Raw genomic sequence first — 19,570 nt, 5'->3', positions numbered from 1 at the left:
GGGCCAGGGGACACGCCCCGACCTCTAGCGGCCACCGCAGCACCTTCAGGGCCAGCAGCGCCTGAGCGGCGTCATCTCGGCCTCAGACAAGGCCGCCGCCTGCCCAGGGGACAGAGGGGGACTCGAGGACACGCCCCCAAGCCCCGGCAACCTCGTGCGAAACCATAGGGACACCCCCCGCCCCCGCCGGGGTTTGCGGCGAGGCAGAGGCGCCGTGGTCCGAAGGAGGTAACCCCAAAGGGCCGCACCCCGACGGCACCATATCTTCAGAACCTGGAGCCGGAGCCGCTGCAGAAGTCCCTGCACACTGCAAGGGACCCGCAGACGTCCCAGGAAGAGAAGGAGAAGAAGGAAGAGCCAAAGAGGCCTGCCAGGCCGCCGCATAGGCCTCCATCTGGGCCCTGGTCGCCCCTGCGCCGGGGAACGGCAGATAGGGTGGCGACACGCAGGGCCGCACCACCCGCGCCCTCAACAGGCCGGGGACCAGGCCACGGGGACAAACTGCGACACTTACAAACAGGTGTGCGACGCCCTTGTGGCCTGGAAGAGGGACGATGTCGGAGACGGAAGCGGCGGTTCTTGAAGCCTTCTGCGGGGGACAGGCGCGACGACGCCGCCGACCTGGACATGCGTGCCGAAAGAAGTTCCATCTGGCGCTCCCGCCGGGACTTCGGCTTCATTTGCTGACACGCCTCGCAGTCCGTGGAGTCGTGGTGCTCCCCCAAACACCAGATACAGATGGGGTGAGGATCCATCACCGACATCTGGCGTGCGCAAGATGAGCATGTCTTGAAGCCCGAAGGCATTCGCACACTGTTCTCAAGAAAACGCTTAAAGCGGAAAAAGGCCTAAAACAGGCCAGGAATTACGATCCGGATCTGCGTTTCACGCGGAAAAGAAGAAAACTGATGTCCGCGCGCCGGGGGCGGGGGGGGGGGCTTATGTGACCTTGCTGACGTCACGCCCGCGGAGGACGTCGGGCGGAGTCGCAATGTACCGCCCCCGGCGCGCAGAGATGCTGGGCAATAAAGTTTTCTGGGTCCAGTCTCACGCCTGGGGATAATTCTACGTTAAGGAATTTGCGTTTAGTAGAGTCTCTATCAGATTATGGAATGGTGGATGGCGTTTACCCTCAGAAAATAGTGGGTGGACGCAGTCTACCCGCAAGTATCCCCAACTTGTGCCCTGCTGTCTTGGCTTCTTGTGCCTAAAGAGACAAAGGCTACAACTACTATGCACTTCAGGGAGAAGCTTACAGGCATCATGAACAAAAGGGTTGAGAAACTGATAGGCAAAAACACTAATGCACATTTTTCATAAATCTTAAAATATTTTTTAAAACACACAACAGTAATAAGGAAAATAAAGCAAGGACAAAATTTAAGCGCTATAAGTACGTGCTGAAAAAGAAAACAAGTTACTTACCTGTAACTACAGTTATCCAGTATTGGTATCTTTCATAGATTCACATGCCTGAATCATTCCCCGTCGCCGAGGCGGGAGTCTCGGTAGATAAAAAAAAAGTAGTGCCAAAAAATAATTAGTAGTAGTAGTAGGCCCAAAGAGAAAAGGCCCTAAGGCCTATATCTTAGAAGCCTATCTACCTTGTTATGTAAAATAACCCAAGAATTGGTAGCAACCAATCAGACATCAGCACCCTTCTAGAACCCTCTCAGCAGAGCCAGCTCTCCTCAGATTTTCCTAGCACGAGTGGGAAGCTTATATCCCAAACATAGAGAACTGACTCTGCGGGGAGGAGGGTGGGTGCATGTGAATCTATGAAAGATACCAATACTGGATAACTGTAGTTACAGGTAAGTAACTTGTTTTCTTATCCAGTATTGGGGTATCTTTCATAGATTCACATGCCTGAATCAGAGTAGCAAGCAGTATGCCAAGCATACAGTCGTTTGCGGATGGTGGGAGACTATTGCTGATACACTCCCAATTACGCCCGCAACTTGATAAGTAGAAGGCATAAGATGTTTTCTGTTAAAATTCAAACATCTATCTTACATAAAGAAAAGACAACGTAGCTTAAAATATAGCAATTATAAACAGTAAATTGAAGAAACATATATAAATATCTGACCTTAGTTTAACAGATGCTGAAGGACGGCTTGTCCTACCGCTGTATCCTCCTGCAGAGTAGATTGCAGACAGTAGTGCTTCGTGAATGTGTGAACATTCCTCCACGTTGCAGCACGACAAATATTCTCCAAGGATACTCCTGCGAACAATGCAGTAGATGCTGCCATAGTTCTAGTAGAATGCGCCTTGACCTTTCTTTGTAATGGTTTATTGGCTTTATCATGACAAAAATGAATTGTAGAAGCCAACCATCTGGCTATAGTCGCTTTAGTCACAGCAGACCCAAGTGTAGCTTGACCATAAGCTACAAGCAATTGATTGGACCGCCTGATGTCCTTCGTCCTTTGCAAGTAAAATTTCAGACAGCGTTTTATATCCAGTGAATGCAACGCTCGCTCAGCTGGAGTGGCTGGATTTGGGAAGAAAACCTTTAGTTTCACTGGCTCATTTAAGTGGAACTGAGTCGGAACTTTAGGGATGAATCGTGGATTTGTCCTGAGAGTAACAAAGTCTTTGGAGAACTGCAAAAAGGGTTCTGAGATGGTGAACGCTTGAATCTCACTGACTCTTCGAGCCGATGTAAGAGCCAAAAGAATAGCTACCTTCCATGTTAAAAATTTTAGCTCAGCCTTGTGGATAGGTTCAAAAGGCCTTTTCATCAATTGAGCTAGAACTGTGTTCAACTCCCACTCTGGAGGAGGTGCACGAATTGGTGGAAAAACGCGGAATAACCCCTTCATAAATTGTTTTATTAATGAAGAGGAACAGAGCGAAGGTTTAGAGGTACTCTTCCTGAATCTTGATAGAGCCGCAAGATGAACTTTAATTGATGAAAATGCAAGTCCCGATTTGGCTAGGGATAACAAATAAGGAAGGATTTGCTCTACTGGAGCTTGTAAAGGATGGACATCCTTCCCCTCGCACCAATGACAAAATCGCTTCCACTTCAAACGATAAGTTTTTAAAGTACTTTGTGCGCGTGACTTAGATAGAATCTCACGGCATTCCTGTGAAATGGTTAGATCTTTGTATTCTAGGAAATCAGGAGCCATGCGTGCAAGTGCAGCGACTGTGGATCTGGATGGAGTATTTGACCCCTTTCCCTTGTCAACATCGTCATTGTTGGTATTAGACGGATGGAGCTGTGAGCTAGAAGAAGCAGCTCCTGGAACCAATATTGCCTTGGCCAACGGGGTGCAATCAGGATGAGGCGGCAATGTTCCATTTTCACTTTGCGGATCACTTTCGCAATTAGTGGTATCGGGGGAAAAGCGTACGCACAAAGCCCTGACCATCTCATGGACAGGGCATTTCCTCTTGATCCCTGTTGAGGGAATCTGCTTGCGTAATAGCGGCATTTCTTGTTTTCCCTTGTAGCAAACAAATCCAGTGCCGGTTTGCCCCATGACTGAAAAATTTCGTCTAGTTGCTTCTGCTCTATCTCCCATTCGTGACAGCCTGCCAGGGATCTGCTTAGGTTGTCGGCCAACGTGTTGTGAAGGCCCCTGACGTGCTCCGCTCGTAAGGATATCTTGTGTGTTGTAAGCCATTCCCATAGTTCCTGAGCTTCCTGCGAAAGGGACAGTGACCTCGTTCCTCCCTGTTTGTTGACGTAATACATGCTGGTAGTGTTGTCCGTGCGGACCAGCACTGAGGCCCCTGCAATCCTCGGGAGGAACGCCTGCAGAGTGAGAAAAATGGCGCGAAGCTCCAGTCTGTTGATATGTTGTTGGCGGTATTCCTGGGACCATCGTCCCTGAATCTGTAGATCTTGGAGATGTCCTCCCCACCCCTCCATGGAGGCGTCTGTTGTTACCACGAATTCTGGAGGAGATGTTAGAAAAGAAAGGCCCAAAGTCAGGTTTTCCATCCGTGACCACCAATGCAGAGAGACTCTCATCTGAGGTGTTATCCTGATGGAGTCGTTGAACGACCCCAAGGCCTGTTTCCATTGTAGATGTAACTGTTCCTGCAGAGGTCTCATTCGGAGCCTTGCTAAAGGTACAAGATTTATAGTTGAAGAACACATCCCCAGCAGAGACGCAAACCTCCGGACAGAAACTGACTTTCTTCTTGCGATTGAAAGTGCTAGCTTTTGTAAACGAAGTTGACGTTCCTCTGACAAGAATGCCTTGCATTGTTTGGTGTCCAGCATTGCTCCCAGAAACTGAATTCTCTGTAGAGGGAGCAGTTGAAATTTGCTGTTGTTGAGAGTGAGGCCTAAGTTTGAGAATCGACTTAGGCATGCTGAAACTGCCTCTACGGTAGTCTGCTTCGAAGGGCCTTTGAGCAGCCAGTCGTCCAGGTACGGAAATACCTGTATTCCCTGTGACCTTAGAGTCGCTGCTACTGGTGCAAGACACTTTGTAAAAATTATTGGAGCAGATTTCAGTCCGAACGGAAGGACTTTGAACTGATAGTGGACGCCAGCCACTACAAATCGCAGGTACTTGCGATGCTTGGGAAGGATAGGAATGTGGAAGTACGCGTCCTCCATGTCCAGAGAAGCCATAAAATCCCCCTTGTTTAGGCAGCTCAACACTTCGGCCAGTGTAACCATCCGAAAACTCTGCTTCTTTAAAAATTTGTTGAGCTTGCGGAGATCCAGAATCGGGCGCCACTCCCCTGACTTTTTCTTTATGAGGAAAAATCGAGAATAGAACCCGGTTCCCTTCTGGGGCGAAGGAACTTTCTCTATTGCGTTCTTGCGGAGCATTATTAAAGCTTCTTTGAACAATGAAGACGAGGGGGAGGGGGACCCCTGGGCGGGGCAGTAGGGGGTTGTTTTGAGAACTCCAGGGTGTGACCGTTTCTGACTAAGTCGATGACCCAACGATCCGAGGTGATCTCCTCCCAATTGTGAGCAAAAGCTGTTATCTTTGCTCCTACTGGGAGGGAAGGAGGGATGACTGGCGTCCAGCGTAACTCATTGCTTCTTGTTGGCGTCGCGACCCTGATTGTTCGATCGCCTTCTTCCTCCCTGACGAGAGAAACTATTCGAGGAAGATTGCCTGTAAGATGATCGTCCATAAGGCTGTCTATATTGAGACTGATATTGCCTATTTTGCTGACTTTGATAATTTCCCCTTGAAACAAAGCCTCGACCTCTTGCACCACGGAAAGATCCCCGTTTGTATTGGAGAGCAGCTAGTGACTTAGCTGTATCCGTATCAGTCTTGATTGCTAGGAGGGCCTCGTCTATGTGTTTCCCAAACAAGGATTCTCCATCATAGGCCATATCAATGATCTTGGCTTGAACCTCTGGCCTAAAAGATGTTGCTTTAAGCCATCCTTGACGCCTAAGAACTGCTGCCCCTGCAAGCTGCCTAAAGTTGGTATTTGCAATATCAAGAGCACAGTCTATGATCTCTGATGCGGCTCGTTCTCCCTCTTGAAGTATTTTCCTTGCCTCTTGTTGACGATCCTCAGGAATGAGGTCTATAAATTCAGAGAATTCTGACCACATCTGGCGGTCATAGCGACCAAGAATGGCCAAGGAGTTTGCAGCCTTGATAGAAGTTGCCGCCATCGTAGAGAACTTCTTGCCGATCAGATCCAATCTTCGCCCTTCTCTATCCGGCGTCGTCGATATCGGCATAGCCGGATTTTTGGACTTTTGTTGAGCAGCCTGTGATATAACGGAATCTGGTCGGGGATGACCGATGAGACAGGAGGGCGTCTCTGGAGGAGCACGATATTTCTTATCAATACGAGGGAGGACCGCAGGTACAGAAGCAGGTGTTTTCATAATTTTTAACCCCTCATTCCAAATAAAATCGATGATGGGAATTGCTCTGGTAATTTTCCTTTGCTCCTCTTTAAAGTCATGGAGGAAACAATCCGTATGCTCCACAGTGACTGGTAATTGAAACCTGACTGCTGCACGCTGCATTAAATTGTGAAAGCCACCTATATCCTCTGGAGGAGAATCCGATGGTTGTGGAATAGGTGGAGAAGGCATGGGAATAATGTAATCATCCCAAGGATCCAGATTGGTGTCCTTATCCGGTACTTCACCCTCTTCGATATCTTCCTCATCAGTGGAAATGGTATCATGGTGCGATTGTGTACCCGAACCAGCAGGGTGAATCGGCGAATTTGGCATGTCCGTGTGCGACTCTTCCGTCGGTTGTATATTAGGAAGAGGTTGTTGTGGAGGAAAGCGTTGGCGGTAATCCGCCAGCATGGCCTGAAGGTCCTGTATCAGTGTAGGCGGGAGATGACTTGATTCTCTACGATCCCAATCCCTTGAGGGATGCCTGTAAACTGGTGCAGCAAGGCCTTCCTGGTAAGCATGCTCATGGTAGTCATCCTCCTCATCCATCTCCTGACACTTAATATGCAACTCCGAGGGGTGCCTAGCTATCCCGAAAGGACCCTCATCATCCTCCTCTTCATAATCATCCCCTTCCGTATACGAGTCCAGGATATGCGAAGGCAGCAAAGGAGAAATATTGCTGTAATCCTGTTTATGAAAAGTCCTTAGCTGAATATGCGTGTACGCAATAGGCGTAACCTGGGTAGTTGGAATCGCTTTAAGGAAACCTCTCGTCGACGGGCTTCCCCTCATAGACGGACTTGTTGTCTTTTGAGGCGTCGACGGGATTGTCATTGTCGTCGACGGGAGCGTCATCGTCGACGAGGTCTTCGTCGTCGACGGGATCGTCATCGTCGACGAGGTCTTCGCCGTCGACGGGATCGTCATCGTCGACGAGGTCTTCGCCGTCGACGGAATTGTCGTCGTCGTCGACGGGGTCTTCGCCGTCGACGGGATCGTCATCGTCGACGAAATAGTCGCCGTCGACGAGGTCTTCGCTGTCGACGGGGTCTTCGCCGTCGACGAGGTCTTCGCCGTCGACGAGGTCTTTGCCGTCGACGAGGTCTTTGCCGTCGACGAGGTCTTTGCCGTCGACGAGGTCTTTGCCGTCGACGAGGTCTTTGCCGTCGACGGGGTCTTTGCCGTCGACGGGGTCTTCGCCGTCGACGGGGTCTTCGTCGTCGACGGGGTCTTCGTCGTCGACGGGGTCTTCGCCGTCGACGGGGTCTTCGTCGTCGACGGGGTCTTCGTCGTCGACGGGGTCTTCGTCGTAGTCGTCGACGTGATTTTCGTCGTCGACGGGGTTGTCGTCGATGGGGTTTTCGTCGTCGATGTTGTCATCGACGATGCTGACAGAACTTCCTTTAAGCTCGACGTCGACGCAATTGTCGACGGAGTCTTAGACGCCCTAGGAGACATGATAGGTGACGATATCGAAGTAGTGGAGACTGTAGCCGTCGACAGAGGAGCCGCAGAAGTCACAGAGATAGTATAAGATGATCCCACTGACAAAGTCTTAACCTGAGATTTACTCACGGTTTTTGTAGTTGAAGACTTCTTGGATCTGTCAGAGTCTTGTGACTTCTGTGAATGGTCAGAAGTTACATGAGAGGCCTTATGATGTTTTCTCCCTTCACTGGAAGAACTATCAATTGATCTAGCTCTCTTGCTAGATGTCGAGGCCTTGTCATCCTCCTCAGCCGAGGAAGATTTCAACCATAACAAAACTCTTGCCTCTCTGTCCCTTAAGGTCTTAGGAGGGAAAGTCCGGCAAATTCTACAGTCCTTAGCAACATGCTTAGGATGTAGACAATAAATACACTCCTCATGCTGGTCGTCTACATGGACCCTCTTCTTATCACAGGTCCTGCAGGGTCTAAACAAAGCTTTTTTGTCAGACATGACTGAAGAAAAGAAGAAACTGAGTAGGCACTCAGGGAGACTCCCTTCCACACGACGTGCGGTGAAAATCTGAGGAGAGCTGGCTCTGCTGAGAGGGTTCTAGAAGGGTGCTGATGTCTGATTGGTTGCTACCAATTCTTGGGTTATTTTACATAACAAGGTAGATAGGCTTCTAAGATATAGGCCTTAGGGCCTTTTCTCTTTGGGCCTACTACTACTACTACTACTAATTATTTTTTGGCACTACTTTTTTTTTATCTACCGAGACTCCCGCCTCGGCGACGGGGAATGATTCAGGCATGTGAATCTATGAAAGATACCCCAATACTGGATAACATGTATTCACTTTTTTTTTTTTAAACAACACAGACTACTGAACTGAAGACGGTGGTTAGTTGACTGGAGTGAAGTCCAAGATTCAGCACAGCCACCATCCTCTGGCTTCTAAGTTCTTTTAGAAGTGCTATCTGGTACAGTTGTCAGGGAGGACGTACACAGGAATGGAGAAATTGGGTCGTATGAAAAATAAAAATGTTACAGCATTTAGGCTAGCGGCCTGGATTTAGTTTAAAAATTATAAACCTGCTGAGAACGCGGATCTTTTTTAAAAAAAAATTAAAAGCATATGGAGTATCCTTACCTTTCTAAAATGTGGAGGCCCCCAGATTGTTTGGAGCCGGCACAGATGTTTTTCACAACTCACAAGCACGGAATTTTAGGGGTCAAATAAAATTCACAGACGCCAGCCTTAAAGACAATCTATACACTTTATTTGGAGATTTCTGTTTGTTTTCATTTCTGGAAGAACATCACAGACAAAAAATAGAAGCGACTCTCTGAACTCATGAACGTTATGCACATAAAATGCAGAAAAACACGGGTACAAAACTAGTTGCATCTGTCACTGTTCATTATCATACAATATTTCAAATGTTTATATACAAGGATTCTATGTAAGAATTCCTAAGACGAGATGAGGGGAGGAGAAAGAGGCTGTGCTAAATTGACAGGTGGGATGACAAGTTTTTTCTGCACACCCCCTTGGGGGGGGGGGGGGGGGAGGAGTGTATTGCTGGGGCAAGTGGAGATGGGTGCTGTAAATTCAAATTCACTGCATTGTATTTCAAAGATGTTGAAGCTCTGTGTCTTAACTTTTATTTTGCCCTGCAGCACCCACGGCCAACTTCATTATTGGCTTTTAAAGCGGTGTCCAACCACAATAGAATCTTAGCCCCTGATCCCAAAAAGGATTAAGACGGTCAGAGACTCCTCCCAAAATACTTCTTCCTCTCTCATGTTCATTATGTTGATGGTTCGGGAATGGCTATGAAATGCCACATACAAAGTTTGGAGGCAGGGAAGTAAGGGCGGTGGTGGTGCAGGTGGTGGAGGGAATTAAGGAGGAAGGCTGGGCCCTGAGCAAAATAGTGCCATTGTTGCAGTGCCTGAAGAACCCAACTGCACAAATGTTTCCAGTTGGCTTCAAGTTGACTCCTAATGCTCGTAATCTGTTGCCCCAATTTAAGGGCTATGGTCCTCTTGGTCAAATGGACCGCAGGGGGTCAACATACATCCAGCATGTAGTGTGTTTGCAAATATACGGTGAATAGACGGGAGGAACTGGCGGTAGAAAAAGAAGTAAAACACAGCACCTACTGCAGAGTTGGCATGTGGAATTGGGAACAAAGTGAGAACTGAGACTAGACATCTGCCTTCAACTCGAAGCTGGCACCAGAGCAGGGCAAGGCCCAATAAAGAGTGGCAGAGCAGAAATCATACACCTGGGGCAGGGATTGAGATGGTACTGGCACTGGTGGGAGGTTCAGTGCTTGGTCTAGACAACTGTCATGAAGCTGAGAGTAGGCACCAGGCCAACACGGATATCTGGAGGCAGACACGCAAATGACCATTCCTTTTAAGGGTCTAGCATTTGCCAGATCTAACAAAAAATCATTAATGACCCTTGACGCTAGCTCTAAGTGTTGGAATGCTTCACAGATAGACAAGCATGTATTCTACTAAAAACAAAAAACTTTTACTGGCCTTGTAGCTGGATCTCAACAAGTCACTTGACAGAACCTTCAGATTCCAGCAGACGACATTATGAGATCTTTTATCTAGCTATCCCACTTAGAGAGAGGACGTACTTTCCTTTTTAGGAGGCTGTAGTCTTGTAAGTCGATCTGCAGAAGTAGTACAGCACTTTTGTTCTGCAACATGCATATCTCACAAATATTCATTCTTGCACATAGTTGCACGTACTACCACTCAGTAGTTGCAAACAAAATTTCAAGAAAACCAAGCTGGAATATTCTGGGCACAACACTACATGGCAGGAGAGTGCACAGCATGTGAATAAGAAATCAACAGCTAGTAGACGGGAAGATTACTCAGCAATGTTCAGACGTGCTGAGAATTTTGCTTTAGAATCAAAATTCGGGCAGGAGTTCCTTATGAAAGTATGTAGGCACTTCTGTGTCGCTGTTGTTGAGCTTCTACATTAGGGAATATTAACAGTACCACTGTTTCAATCTCAAAAATGGTAAATATTTATTATATACCAGAAACAACCTGGATTGCACAGGTATGTCACTGCCTTTCCCTACACTGCAGCCTCAAAAGTAAACAGTTGACAGGTCAGTCTATTCCTTTAATTGTGGCCGAAATGCAATTCTGATATTATAAAAAATATGAAGCTGCATTCTGCAGGCAACTTAAAAAATACCAAGAAAATATGTGAAGAAATCGATAAATTAACAGATTTTGCACCAAAAACACTACATGAAACTAACAGCTGTCCTCTATAGCAAAATGTAAATAGTTAATGAACTAACTAATCTTGCAGTTCACTAGCACCTAGGGGGAGGTCTCAGCCACAATAATTCTCTAAGGTAGAATCTGTAGTTTATACCTTACATTACACACACTGGCTCAAATTAGGTACCCAAGTGCCTAATCATCAAGCTCTCAAGAACATTCCATGGTTGACATCTGAGGAATGCATGCATCCAAGAAATTGCTTTCTGATAAGGGTTGCCAACTAATCCTGCAGTGGAAGACAAAAAAAGTTACCTCCATCTGCGTTCGGTCAACCCTCTCTGCAAACTGGGACATATGCTAATTTACTGACATCTGAATGTTTGCCAGGATAGATGGTCCCAGCAAATATGGGTCACACTACACCTACAATATGTGTATCATTGTGTCTGGAAAAGATCCCAACTGCCCAAATGAGAGTTGGTTTTAACTCATTACTTTTATTACCTACTTCCTGAACGTCCTTCTCATTTTAACTGGCAACCATAAGCTTCATATCAACGGGACTGCATTTACCACTACATGATACTATGACATGCTTAGCCTACTGTTTAAAAATCTAAATATTACTCATGCTACAAGCTGTGCAGTTGGTTGAGCATCTGGAGTGGCTCCAAACAAACATGACAGCACAACAAGAAAACGTTAAATTATTCTGGAACTGCTCCTGGCAATTTTCAGAGCAAAGAGGACCATTTTCAGTGCAACACTGGATAATCGGAAGAATCATGTGGATGAGTGGGGATTGAAAAGCATAAGGAAAGGTCCCTGAAAGGTCCATGAAGTTGTGCTTCTAAAACATTTTGAAAATCTTATGGGAAGCTTATCTTAAGGAAAATATGAGCTCTCTACATCTTATGGGAAGCTTATCTTAAGGAAAAATGAGCTCTTCTACATAAGCTTTCACCTATAGAGTACTCTAAGATAATCTGTGTGCTCTCCAAAAAAGAGAGAGGCACTGGTCATTAAATTAGAGCATATCTGCCAAAACAGCATACCTTTGAACAAGCAGTTCAGATTCCACCACCCTGCCTCCACTACTACTTGTGGCAGCCCCACATAATAAACTGTCACCAGTAACTCAAATCTAATTGTCAACATTTCTGCAATGAATGCACACAATTCAGCAATGCACAAGGGGCAGGTTGTGTAGAGAGCTAAGTAGTATACATGCCTAACATACTGCCACATCCGTCAGAAGACTAGCCAACATCCAAATTAAAGGCTTAATCTTGAAGAATGGCACTTTTTCCATGGTTGGATAAACGACTGCTGTCTCCCAAAAAAATTTACATTTTGGTGTGCATGCAAACAAATAACAGCAAGTATTTTCTCATAATATACTGAAGGTCTTAACGTGGAAGTGATGTTGAAGTACCCAGAAGTCCATGCAAAGTTATAAGCAAGCCTCCTCCCTTAACAACTGGGCAGCAACTAAGGCTAGACAGTTGGTTAAAGATTTCAGTGCTCTTATGGTACTTAAAAGCAAAATCTTAAATTGGAAATACACTTCTTCGGCACGTCCCAGCCATTCTTAGGAACAAAGTAATAAAGTATAAATGGTAAATCTGTGAGGTATATTGGTGCTGAATAATGTTTTTGTTACCCAACTCAATGATGCTCATTTAATTAATCATTCTAGAAATGGTATCAAAGATCTTACCAAAAAACAGTCCGATCTTGATCCCCATTGGCTATTTTTAATAACTAATCAAAGTTTAGCAACAGAGTGGTAGAAAAAAAAGAAAAATGTTAACAGCTGTTTGGTTCTTAAGCTTGTCCCTATTATAGATTACATGCTGTGTACTTTCCGCTATCTTGTGGTTGGGCTCAGAATAGATCTTGTTTTTCTGAAAGTTTAAAATGTTTGCATAGCGCATGGAAGTGCTTTGCATAACTTATGAAGATGTTGATATGAAGAAGCTAACAGTACAGTTTTTTCTTGTTTCTGGCGAGGGGGGTATCCTTTTTAGGTTCCAAAGATGTGAAAACTTTGTGTGTCTTTGAAGTCTTTAGTCACCAACAGATAAGAATACCGGAATCATGGGAATGTGGGCGAACTTGAATAAAGCAGATAGAAATCTGTGAAAGATCCTTGGAGCAGAAGAAAAAATTGTTAAATGTAATCTTAATTTCCCATCAGGGTATCATTAAATCCATAAAAAAAAATCAGAAGGCTTGATTCAAAAATATGCTGCTGAGAAAGTCAGTAATTTTCTCACATAGAGCTGCTTTTATGTTTGAAGCACATTTTTGACTGATAGAATTCTTGGAATTCTCAAAGAATGGTAGGTTAGAACATCTGTATACATTAGTATAGTTGTGCATAAACATTTTTTATAGTCAACATTTGACATGATGGGTTGTCATGCCGACATATTTAAATACATTTGTAATGATTACCTTATTTGTTTCCTCACAGGGAAAATAGTTTTCCTGCGAAGAAACCCCTTCTGACACTTCCAGCAACTACTGGCATATGCCTTTCAGTTTCCACTACAAAACTGCATTTATTAATAACCACGGGCAGAAGTAAATATTCCAACTGTTTTCAGATTGCAAATTTAACTGGAAACGTTTTGTGAACTTTCACAAACTGTGTTTGTATTTCCTCAACAAAGCCCACAACTTGTTCCTTAAGAGTTTCTCACTTAAAATTCCACATCAGTTGAATTTTAAGGACAGAAATCCCACCACGGTGAATCTGTATATTAGAAACAGGCTTTGGCCTTTGTAATTTATTTGACTTTGCCATTTGTACTCCCATGTTGCATCCAAGGCTGCTAGTAATTGAGAATTAGGCACTGAATTTAACCATCCATGTCTGGGATTTCAGAATCCCCAACATAGGCAGGATTTCCGTGTCTAAGGATATTCGAACTTCATTAAAATAAAGGAAGGCCTCATGACTGCCAAACTGACAGTACAATGCTGTGATGACTTTTCTAACCATTAAAGGGAAACCAGCTTGAACCGGACAACGCAAACTATTAATTTCAGAGCATGTGGTGAACTGAGTAAACATGGACGATGACTCCAGAAGAAATGCCTCACATCAAGCAACTCTACTTATGGTTAAGGCACACTCCAAGTCACTCTTTATACAAGCGATGATATAACATAAATTAAAAGAACTTTAGTCTACTCCAGGGCCCAGAAAAGCAACTTCAATTAAATAATTGTTGGAGGTGCCTGGGTGAAAAGAGGCCATAAGAACTGCCTCACTAGGTGAGGTGGTTTTGGAAAACTCCTAACTAGTACATTTTACAATATGAGGATCTGTTTTAGGACCACCAAAAAAAGAACAAGAAAGAGCAGGGGATGGGTTGATCATTGTAGTTACCAAGATTTTCAAAACCGTCAGTAATTTTACTACAAGACCCCCTAACTCATGCCTGCGAAAACCCGACTCATTTAGAGGTAATGGTCTATCAGGAAAGAAACAACTTACTTACACTTTAACTACACTTCTCCAAGCATTGGTATTTTTCATACAGACTTGCTCAGAGGTAATGGTCTATCAGGAAAAAGAAACAACTTGCTTACTACAGTTCTCCAAACACTGGCATCTTTCATAGATTTGCATGCTGAATTTTATTTTCTGTTGAGCTGGAGTCCCACCGTGGTTTGCAACAGTAGTAAAAACCACTAAACGTGGGACAGTGTATTTAGTAGTACACAAGGTTCATCAAAAAGCATCCCAACTTGGGCTAATGAGGGGAATGTGCTCTGAACAGCAATGCCTCTGGAGACCACTGTACCTCAGATTTCAAATCACAGGTGTGGAATGAGAAATACTAGGTGCACATGACAATGTAAGATACCAACACTGTAGCTACGGGTAAGTAACTTGTTTCTTCCCCCTTATCTGATCATTTACAGAGTCGCATGCTTGAATCATAACAGCTAACAGTACATAAGCATCCTTACTAATAGATCAAGGTAGAAAAACAGTCTCCTCCTCTTTCGGTATTTGGCTGCAACGGACTGTCTACCCTACTGCCAATTGTCTCTTAACATCCATTTCTAAACAGCAGTGCCTTGTGAATATATGAAGACTGTTCGATCTGGCCATCCAGCAAACAGCAAACAATGCAACAATCACATCAAGGGCCACTGGCCATGCCAACCTTTTGTTGCATGACCTTTCACTTAGGCTTGTCGATGTTTGTGGTGTTGCAAAAGATGACAGCAGCTGCTATCTATCTAGCAATCCAGAATGGTGCCGCAGCTTTCTAATGGGTGGCCCAATGTCACATCCAGCTGGTATCTCAGCCTCAATGCCTTATTTCTTTTAATGTAAAATGTAATGCTTCTGTGATGAATGAGGTACTCTTACCACTATGCTTTTAGGATTCTGAAAGCAAGACTTCGGGACCACTGTTTTTTTTAGGCGAAAATCCATTGGAAAATTAGAAATAAAAGTAAGCATTGGCTTGTAGAGTCTCTGTCCTTATAAAACTTCAGAATATGTTCCTGGATGGAAAAGGTCTTCAACTCGCTGACCGTTATAGTTGAGGTGCTTCCTCAAACAGCAGCATTACCATCCAAGAATTACACTTGAGATCTCCTCTGTCATACCAACTGGGTCAGGCTTTTGTAAGTTAAAATATAACTGTATAGCAAATGCATGTAAGTGGATACCTGCAGGCCAGTTGGAAGGCCCTAAACAAGCCTCTTGATATGTCCTAGAATATCCTTTCTGTGAACAGACGTTATGTCAATGGAGTGCCAGAACCTAGATATTCCCAACAGATGAACTCCCCTGAGAGTGGAATGAGCCTTTATTGATACAGCTAAAGATAGCTTAAACAGGTAGAATAGTTTGTGTGACTGACTATATGAAGGCCTATATGCAGGCTTTGCATGGAGCATCACACACAACCTCTTATTTGGCCTTATGATATTTTCACTATGGACGATGCTCTTACTTGAGTGAATATGTTGAAATTCACCAAAATGTGTAGGAGTGGAAATCAGAGGTGTTGAGAAGCCAGGCCGTTAAGCTCAGAGATGCTGGGCCGTGAGGGACTGGGGTTGTGCTCCCAGCTGGATGTGGGAATCTTCTGCCAGGGGCAACTGATCTCTAAACCAGTGGTGTCCAAGTAACAACAGGATGACAAGTATGATATAGAGCGGTTTTCCTTTTAATCTTGATGGTGGTGTGCAGGATGAGGGGAAATGCCCGAAAAATATGCACAAATGTCCCACACCAATTTTTCAAAAATGCATTTAAGCTCAACACCAGATACCAATACCTGCAGGCATAGGGCCACCATTTCCTATCACTCTGGGTGGCAAAGAGATCCAGTTGTAATTTGCTCCAGGTTTCCAGTTGCATCTCCTCTCACTTTTCTGTAAACACAATGAGCTTTTTAGCCACCTCAGACGTGTGGTTATGCTGAATGTCCAGTTCCAGGGGAGCTGGAATTCATCTGAGAAAACAAAAGGACTTCAGCCCTCCTGGTTTGTTGATGAAGAACAAGGGGTGGTTGTTGAGATGATAAAGGCCAAAATGTCTTCTGGTTTTACAAGATTTTTAAAAATGTATTTCCTGATTTGTTCGAAGCAGTTTTAGCATTGCATCTTTGACTACCTCTCCACAAGTAAATGTAACCTGCCGAGTCTATCGGTGATAGAGTTCGCTGGAGAAGACGTTGCATTGCTGAAGCAGAGGTAAAGTAGTCCTCTCATTTATCATCTGGTGCACCTTCTAGCAATCTTCTTCAACCACAGCTTCATCATGTTCTGTGGTGTCAGCATCCACTTGACAAGGAGCTATGCATTAAGATAATGGTGATGATTGATTAAACAGTGGAACCGGATGTTACGGAGGAGATGGAAAGGTTGGTGGCTACAGTGGAGCTGGTTTGAGGTGGTGTGTGTTAGGGGATTTTGTAGAATAAGCTTGCATCATATTTTCAAGTATATGATTAGGCCAAAAGGGACCTGGAGCATTTTGGAGGTAAGAATGATGCAGCTTTTCAGGCTCTCTAGGCTCTTGAATGTCCTGGTCATCATGGCCAAGTTGCTTCTCATTATACGGACATTGTACACGTAACTAGCCACAGTACAATCAGGGCTACGTGGTACTTTTATCCTCAGCCTCATCTCAGGGTCATTAAGTGTGCTTGCAGCTTCACTACACTCGGCTTGGTGAAGTGTGTCAAGGAAGCAGCGAACACACTGTATGATATAGGAGTGATGGTGAACATCTGCTTAAAGGCAGTCTAAGTACACCTTCTGTGGTCAACTAGGATGTTGTCGAGGGAGACAAGAGGACCACATTGACGAGGTAGTAACAGGAAGACAGTCTATTGACAGTTGCAAAGGTACTAATGAGGCAGCAGTAACTGAGATGCAAAGTGTTGCAGTTAGTAAGGAAAGAACCACTGACCGTTCTGTGATGTGGAAAGTGTAATCTTCTTTAAGAGCTTTCCAAACTTACAGGACGTTGACGAAGTTACAGGCAGTGACTACCCAAAGAAGGGCTGCGCTGAAAACTTACTCATGGAGAACGTGGTTGTCAATGTTCATTTATTTGAGGATTCAGCTGCCCTATCTCCACACTCCGAGAACAACCAGTTAGGTTCATATACCTTTTTGAAGACTGGTTTCCTAATGGAGGTCCTCAAATTAAGATGCTTTCTGAAGCAACATGTTTATACAAGTGTCTAAATTAGAGCATTTGTGTGCTTTTTTGAGATAATGGGGAAGGACTCATCAACCCATCCACAGAAGATAGACATCTTTAAAAGAAACTTTGGTCAGGAAATGACAGCACTCTCCTTTTTTCCAGGGATCACAGTGGATCTCTGCAGCATATTTTGCAATGCCTAGCCCTGTAGTTAGGGTACAGACAGTAGACTCATGCAGGTACATTGTACAGAATTTCTTCTGCCCACAGGTAGCATAGGCTGTAGTAGAGCCTTCTTTAAGGGATTCAGCCATACTGATGAACTGGTTGCCCTGGCCTAAACAAACAAACAAAACTCGTCAGCTGAAGAGTTCTAGAGAAATGGGTGAGGTGGCCACAAGAAATTAAAATCAAAAACAAACTAAAATCCAATTCGCTTTAAATTCGGAGCACAGCTGTAAAGGCACTCCCTTCACACAACAATTACAGCAGACGTCTGTGGTACTGTGACCTATAGGGGAGACAGGAGTTCAGAGCACGTTCACCTAATCGGCTACAGATCGGATGGTTTTCCAAACAGTGAAACTGATGTTAAATACACTGTTCTACAACCATTCAGGGCATGCTAATATTATGCACTGCCACTTATCCTACCCCAGGAACGTTCACATGCTCGTGGGAAGAACACCCGGCCGTGGGAAGGATAAGAATGTAATGAGGGAAGGAAAGGAAGAAGCCCATACCCTACATAGCTGGGTGAGGAATACCAGTACATTCTGGGCATTTAATCTCAACCACATATGGCAGCCCTTTGAAAGCTCCACAAACTCGGCATGCTATTTCACTGAACCGGAGTGTTGCCTAAGAAAACTGTAACGACTAGGATCAGATCCACCTTCTCCCAAGTTAATGATTTCCTCCCACACAACACATATTTAGCAAAATAGACATCCGACTACTTCTGGCCTGAGCTCACAATCTTTTTTCAAGTTTCGCAAACAATGGGCTAGTTTGATTACTCACATGTTGGCCTTTGGCCATATGTCTTTGGGTGTACTCACATGGCAAAAAGGAAAAGAGAGTATGCCACACAAAAATATCACCAAGGGCTGTCTGGGGCCCAGCTAAGGTGCACAAAAATGGATGGCAGCAAAAGGGCCTCCCTGCCTCCCCGACACGGAGGACTGCCATTCTTATCTAATGCCTCTTGTAGTGTAACATCTTGGCTACAAAAATACAATTCTTGTTCCCAAAAGCCAAAAACAATCTACCAGTGTGTGGAGAAGGAAGCTCGTCTAAACTGATAGATGCCGAGGGGCGCTCCCAGACCCCCAAGCAGCATGTACTCAGTGTAGCTTCTGCCCTCCAGATAGAGTGCGCCTGTTAGGGGATCCGATATGACATTGGCTTCAAAACCCCACCAATAAATATGTTTCTTTAGTTTTGAATTGCACAGTGATGGAGCCCCCGGCCCGGATCACTTGCCCCAGGTCAGAACTCATCGTCCGAGCTGAGCAGCAGCGTCTTCTCAGTGTCATGAGTGCTGGAGCAGCTTTGGGACCGGGAGATTACATGGCCATGTTCCAGTGTGGCCTGCTGTGTGTACTGTTGGTAGGCTGGAGAGAAGTTGTGAATTGCGTCCTGCACAATGTCATGGGGGTTCATGGTCTCCTTCAGACTGCTCGAGATGCTCTTCATGGGGGCAGCACGTCCTGTGGGGAAGAGATGGAGGGATATGAGACTCAGTATGCAGAGCAAACAGAAGAGCATTCACAAACAAACACTGACATGGAAGCAGCCACCTAGTGGGATGTTGGAATATGGCATCATTGAGTAGTGTATGCTTTAGCATAGCAAATCTGAAAGCATTGAACAATCTATCTAACCAGGCCAGCTTTTGAAATTAAGTTATCTATGTGTGGCTGTGCAAACCGACAAACAGTTGCTTGGTTTCCCTAATGAACTGAGAATTGTCAACATAGTACATAAGTACGTAAGGGAAAGTTTAGTTACTTGTAATCCAAGTTCTGCATCACAGGTACCTTTAGTAAATATATGAATTTGCAGAGCGTAGGATCCTGGAAAACAGATGCAGTCGTCGCTTTGTAGTTCTAATTTGGCCAGAGTTTCCATAAAAAGAGTATTTTTTGTTTCTCTACTAACTGTGGTGCCAATTGATAAATCTAATAAACTTGAAACTTGATAAATCTACACTAACTTTCCCCGCAATTGTTTTTTTTAAATTATTCATTGTGGCTCATTCAGGCTATCCAACCAGGAAGGGGGTAATGAAAAAGACAACAACA

General features: G+C 44.8%; 1 protein-coding gene across 5 annotated transcripts in view; it reads right to left on the bottom strand.

Annotated features, from left to right (window-relative positions):
* Positions 1-8,558: 8,558 nt before the first annotated feature.
* The window catches only part of TMEM184B (transmembrane protein 184B), a 393,946-nt gene continuing 382,934 nt past the window's right edge, over positions 8,559-19,570 (bottom strand). For all 5 annotated transcript variants that reach the window (XM_085601314.1, XM_085601316.1, XM_085601312.1 and 2 more), the window contains one exon: positions 8,559-18,976. In XM_085601314.1, coding sequence (XP_085457440.1) covers positions 18,756-18,976 — 221 coding nt within the window. In that variant the 3' untranslated portion in view covers positions 8,559-18,755. The remainder of the gene's footprint in view (positions 18,977-19,570) is intronic.

The sequence above is a fragment of the Triturus cristatus genome, chromosome 4_2, assembly GCF_964204655.1.
Source record: "Triturus cristatus chromosome 4_2, aTriCri1.1, whole genome shotgun sequence".
NCBI lineage: Eukaryota > Metazoa > Chordata > Amphibia > Caudata > Salamandridae > Triturus > Triturus cristatus.
Note: the sequence above shows the minus strand (reverse complement) of the source record. Positions and strands in the feature narration are given on the sequence as shown.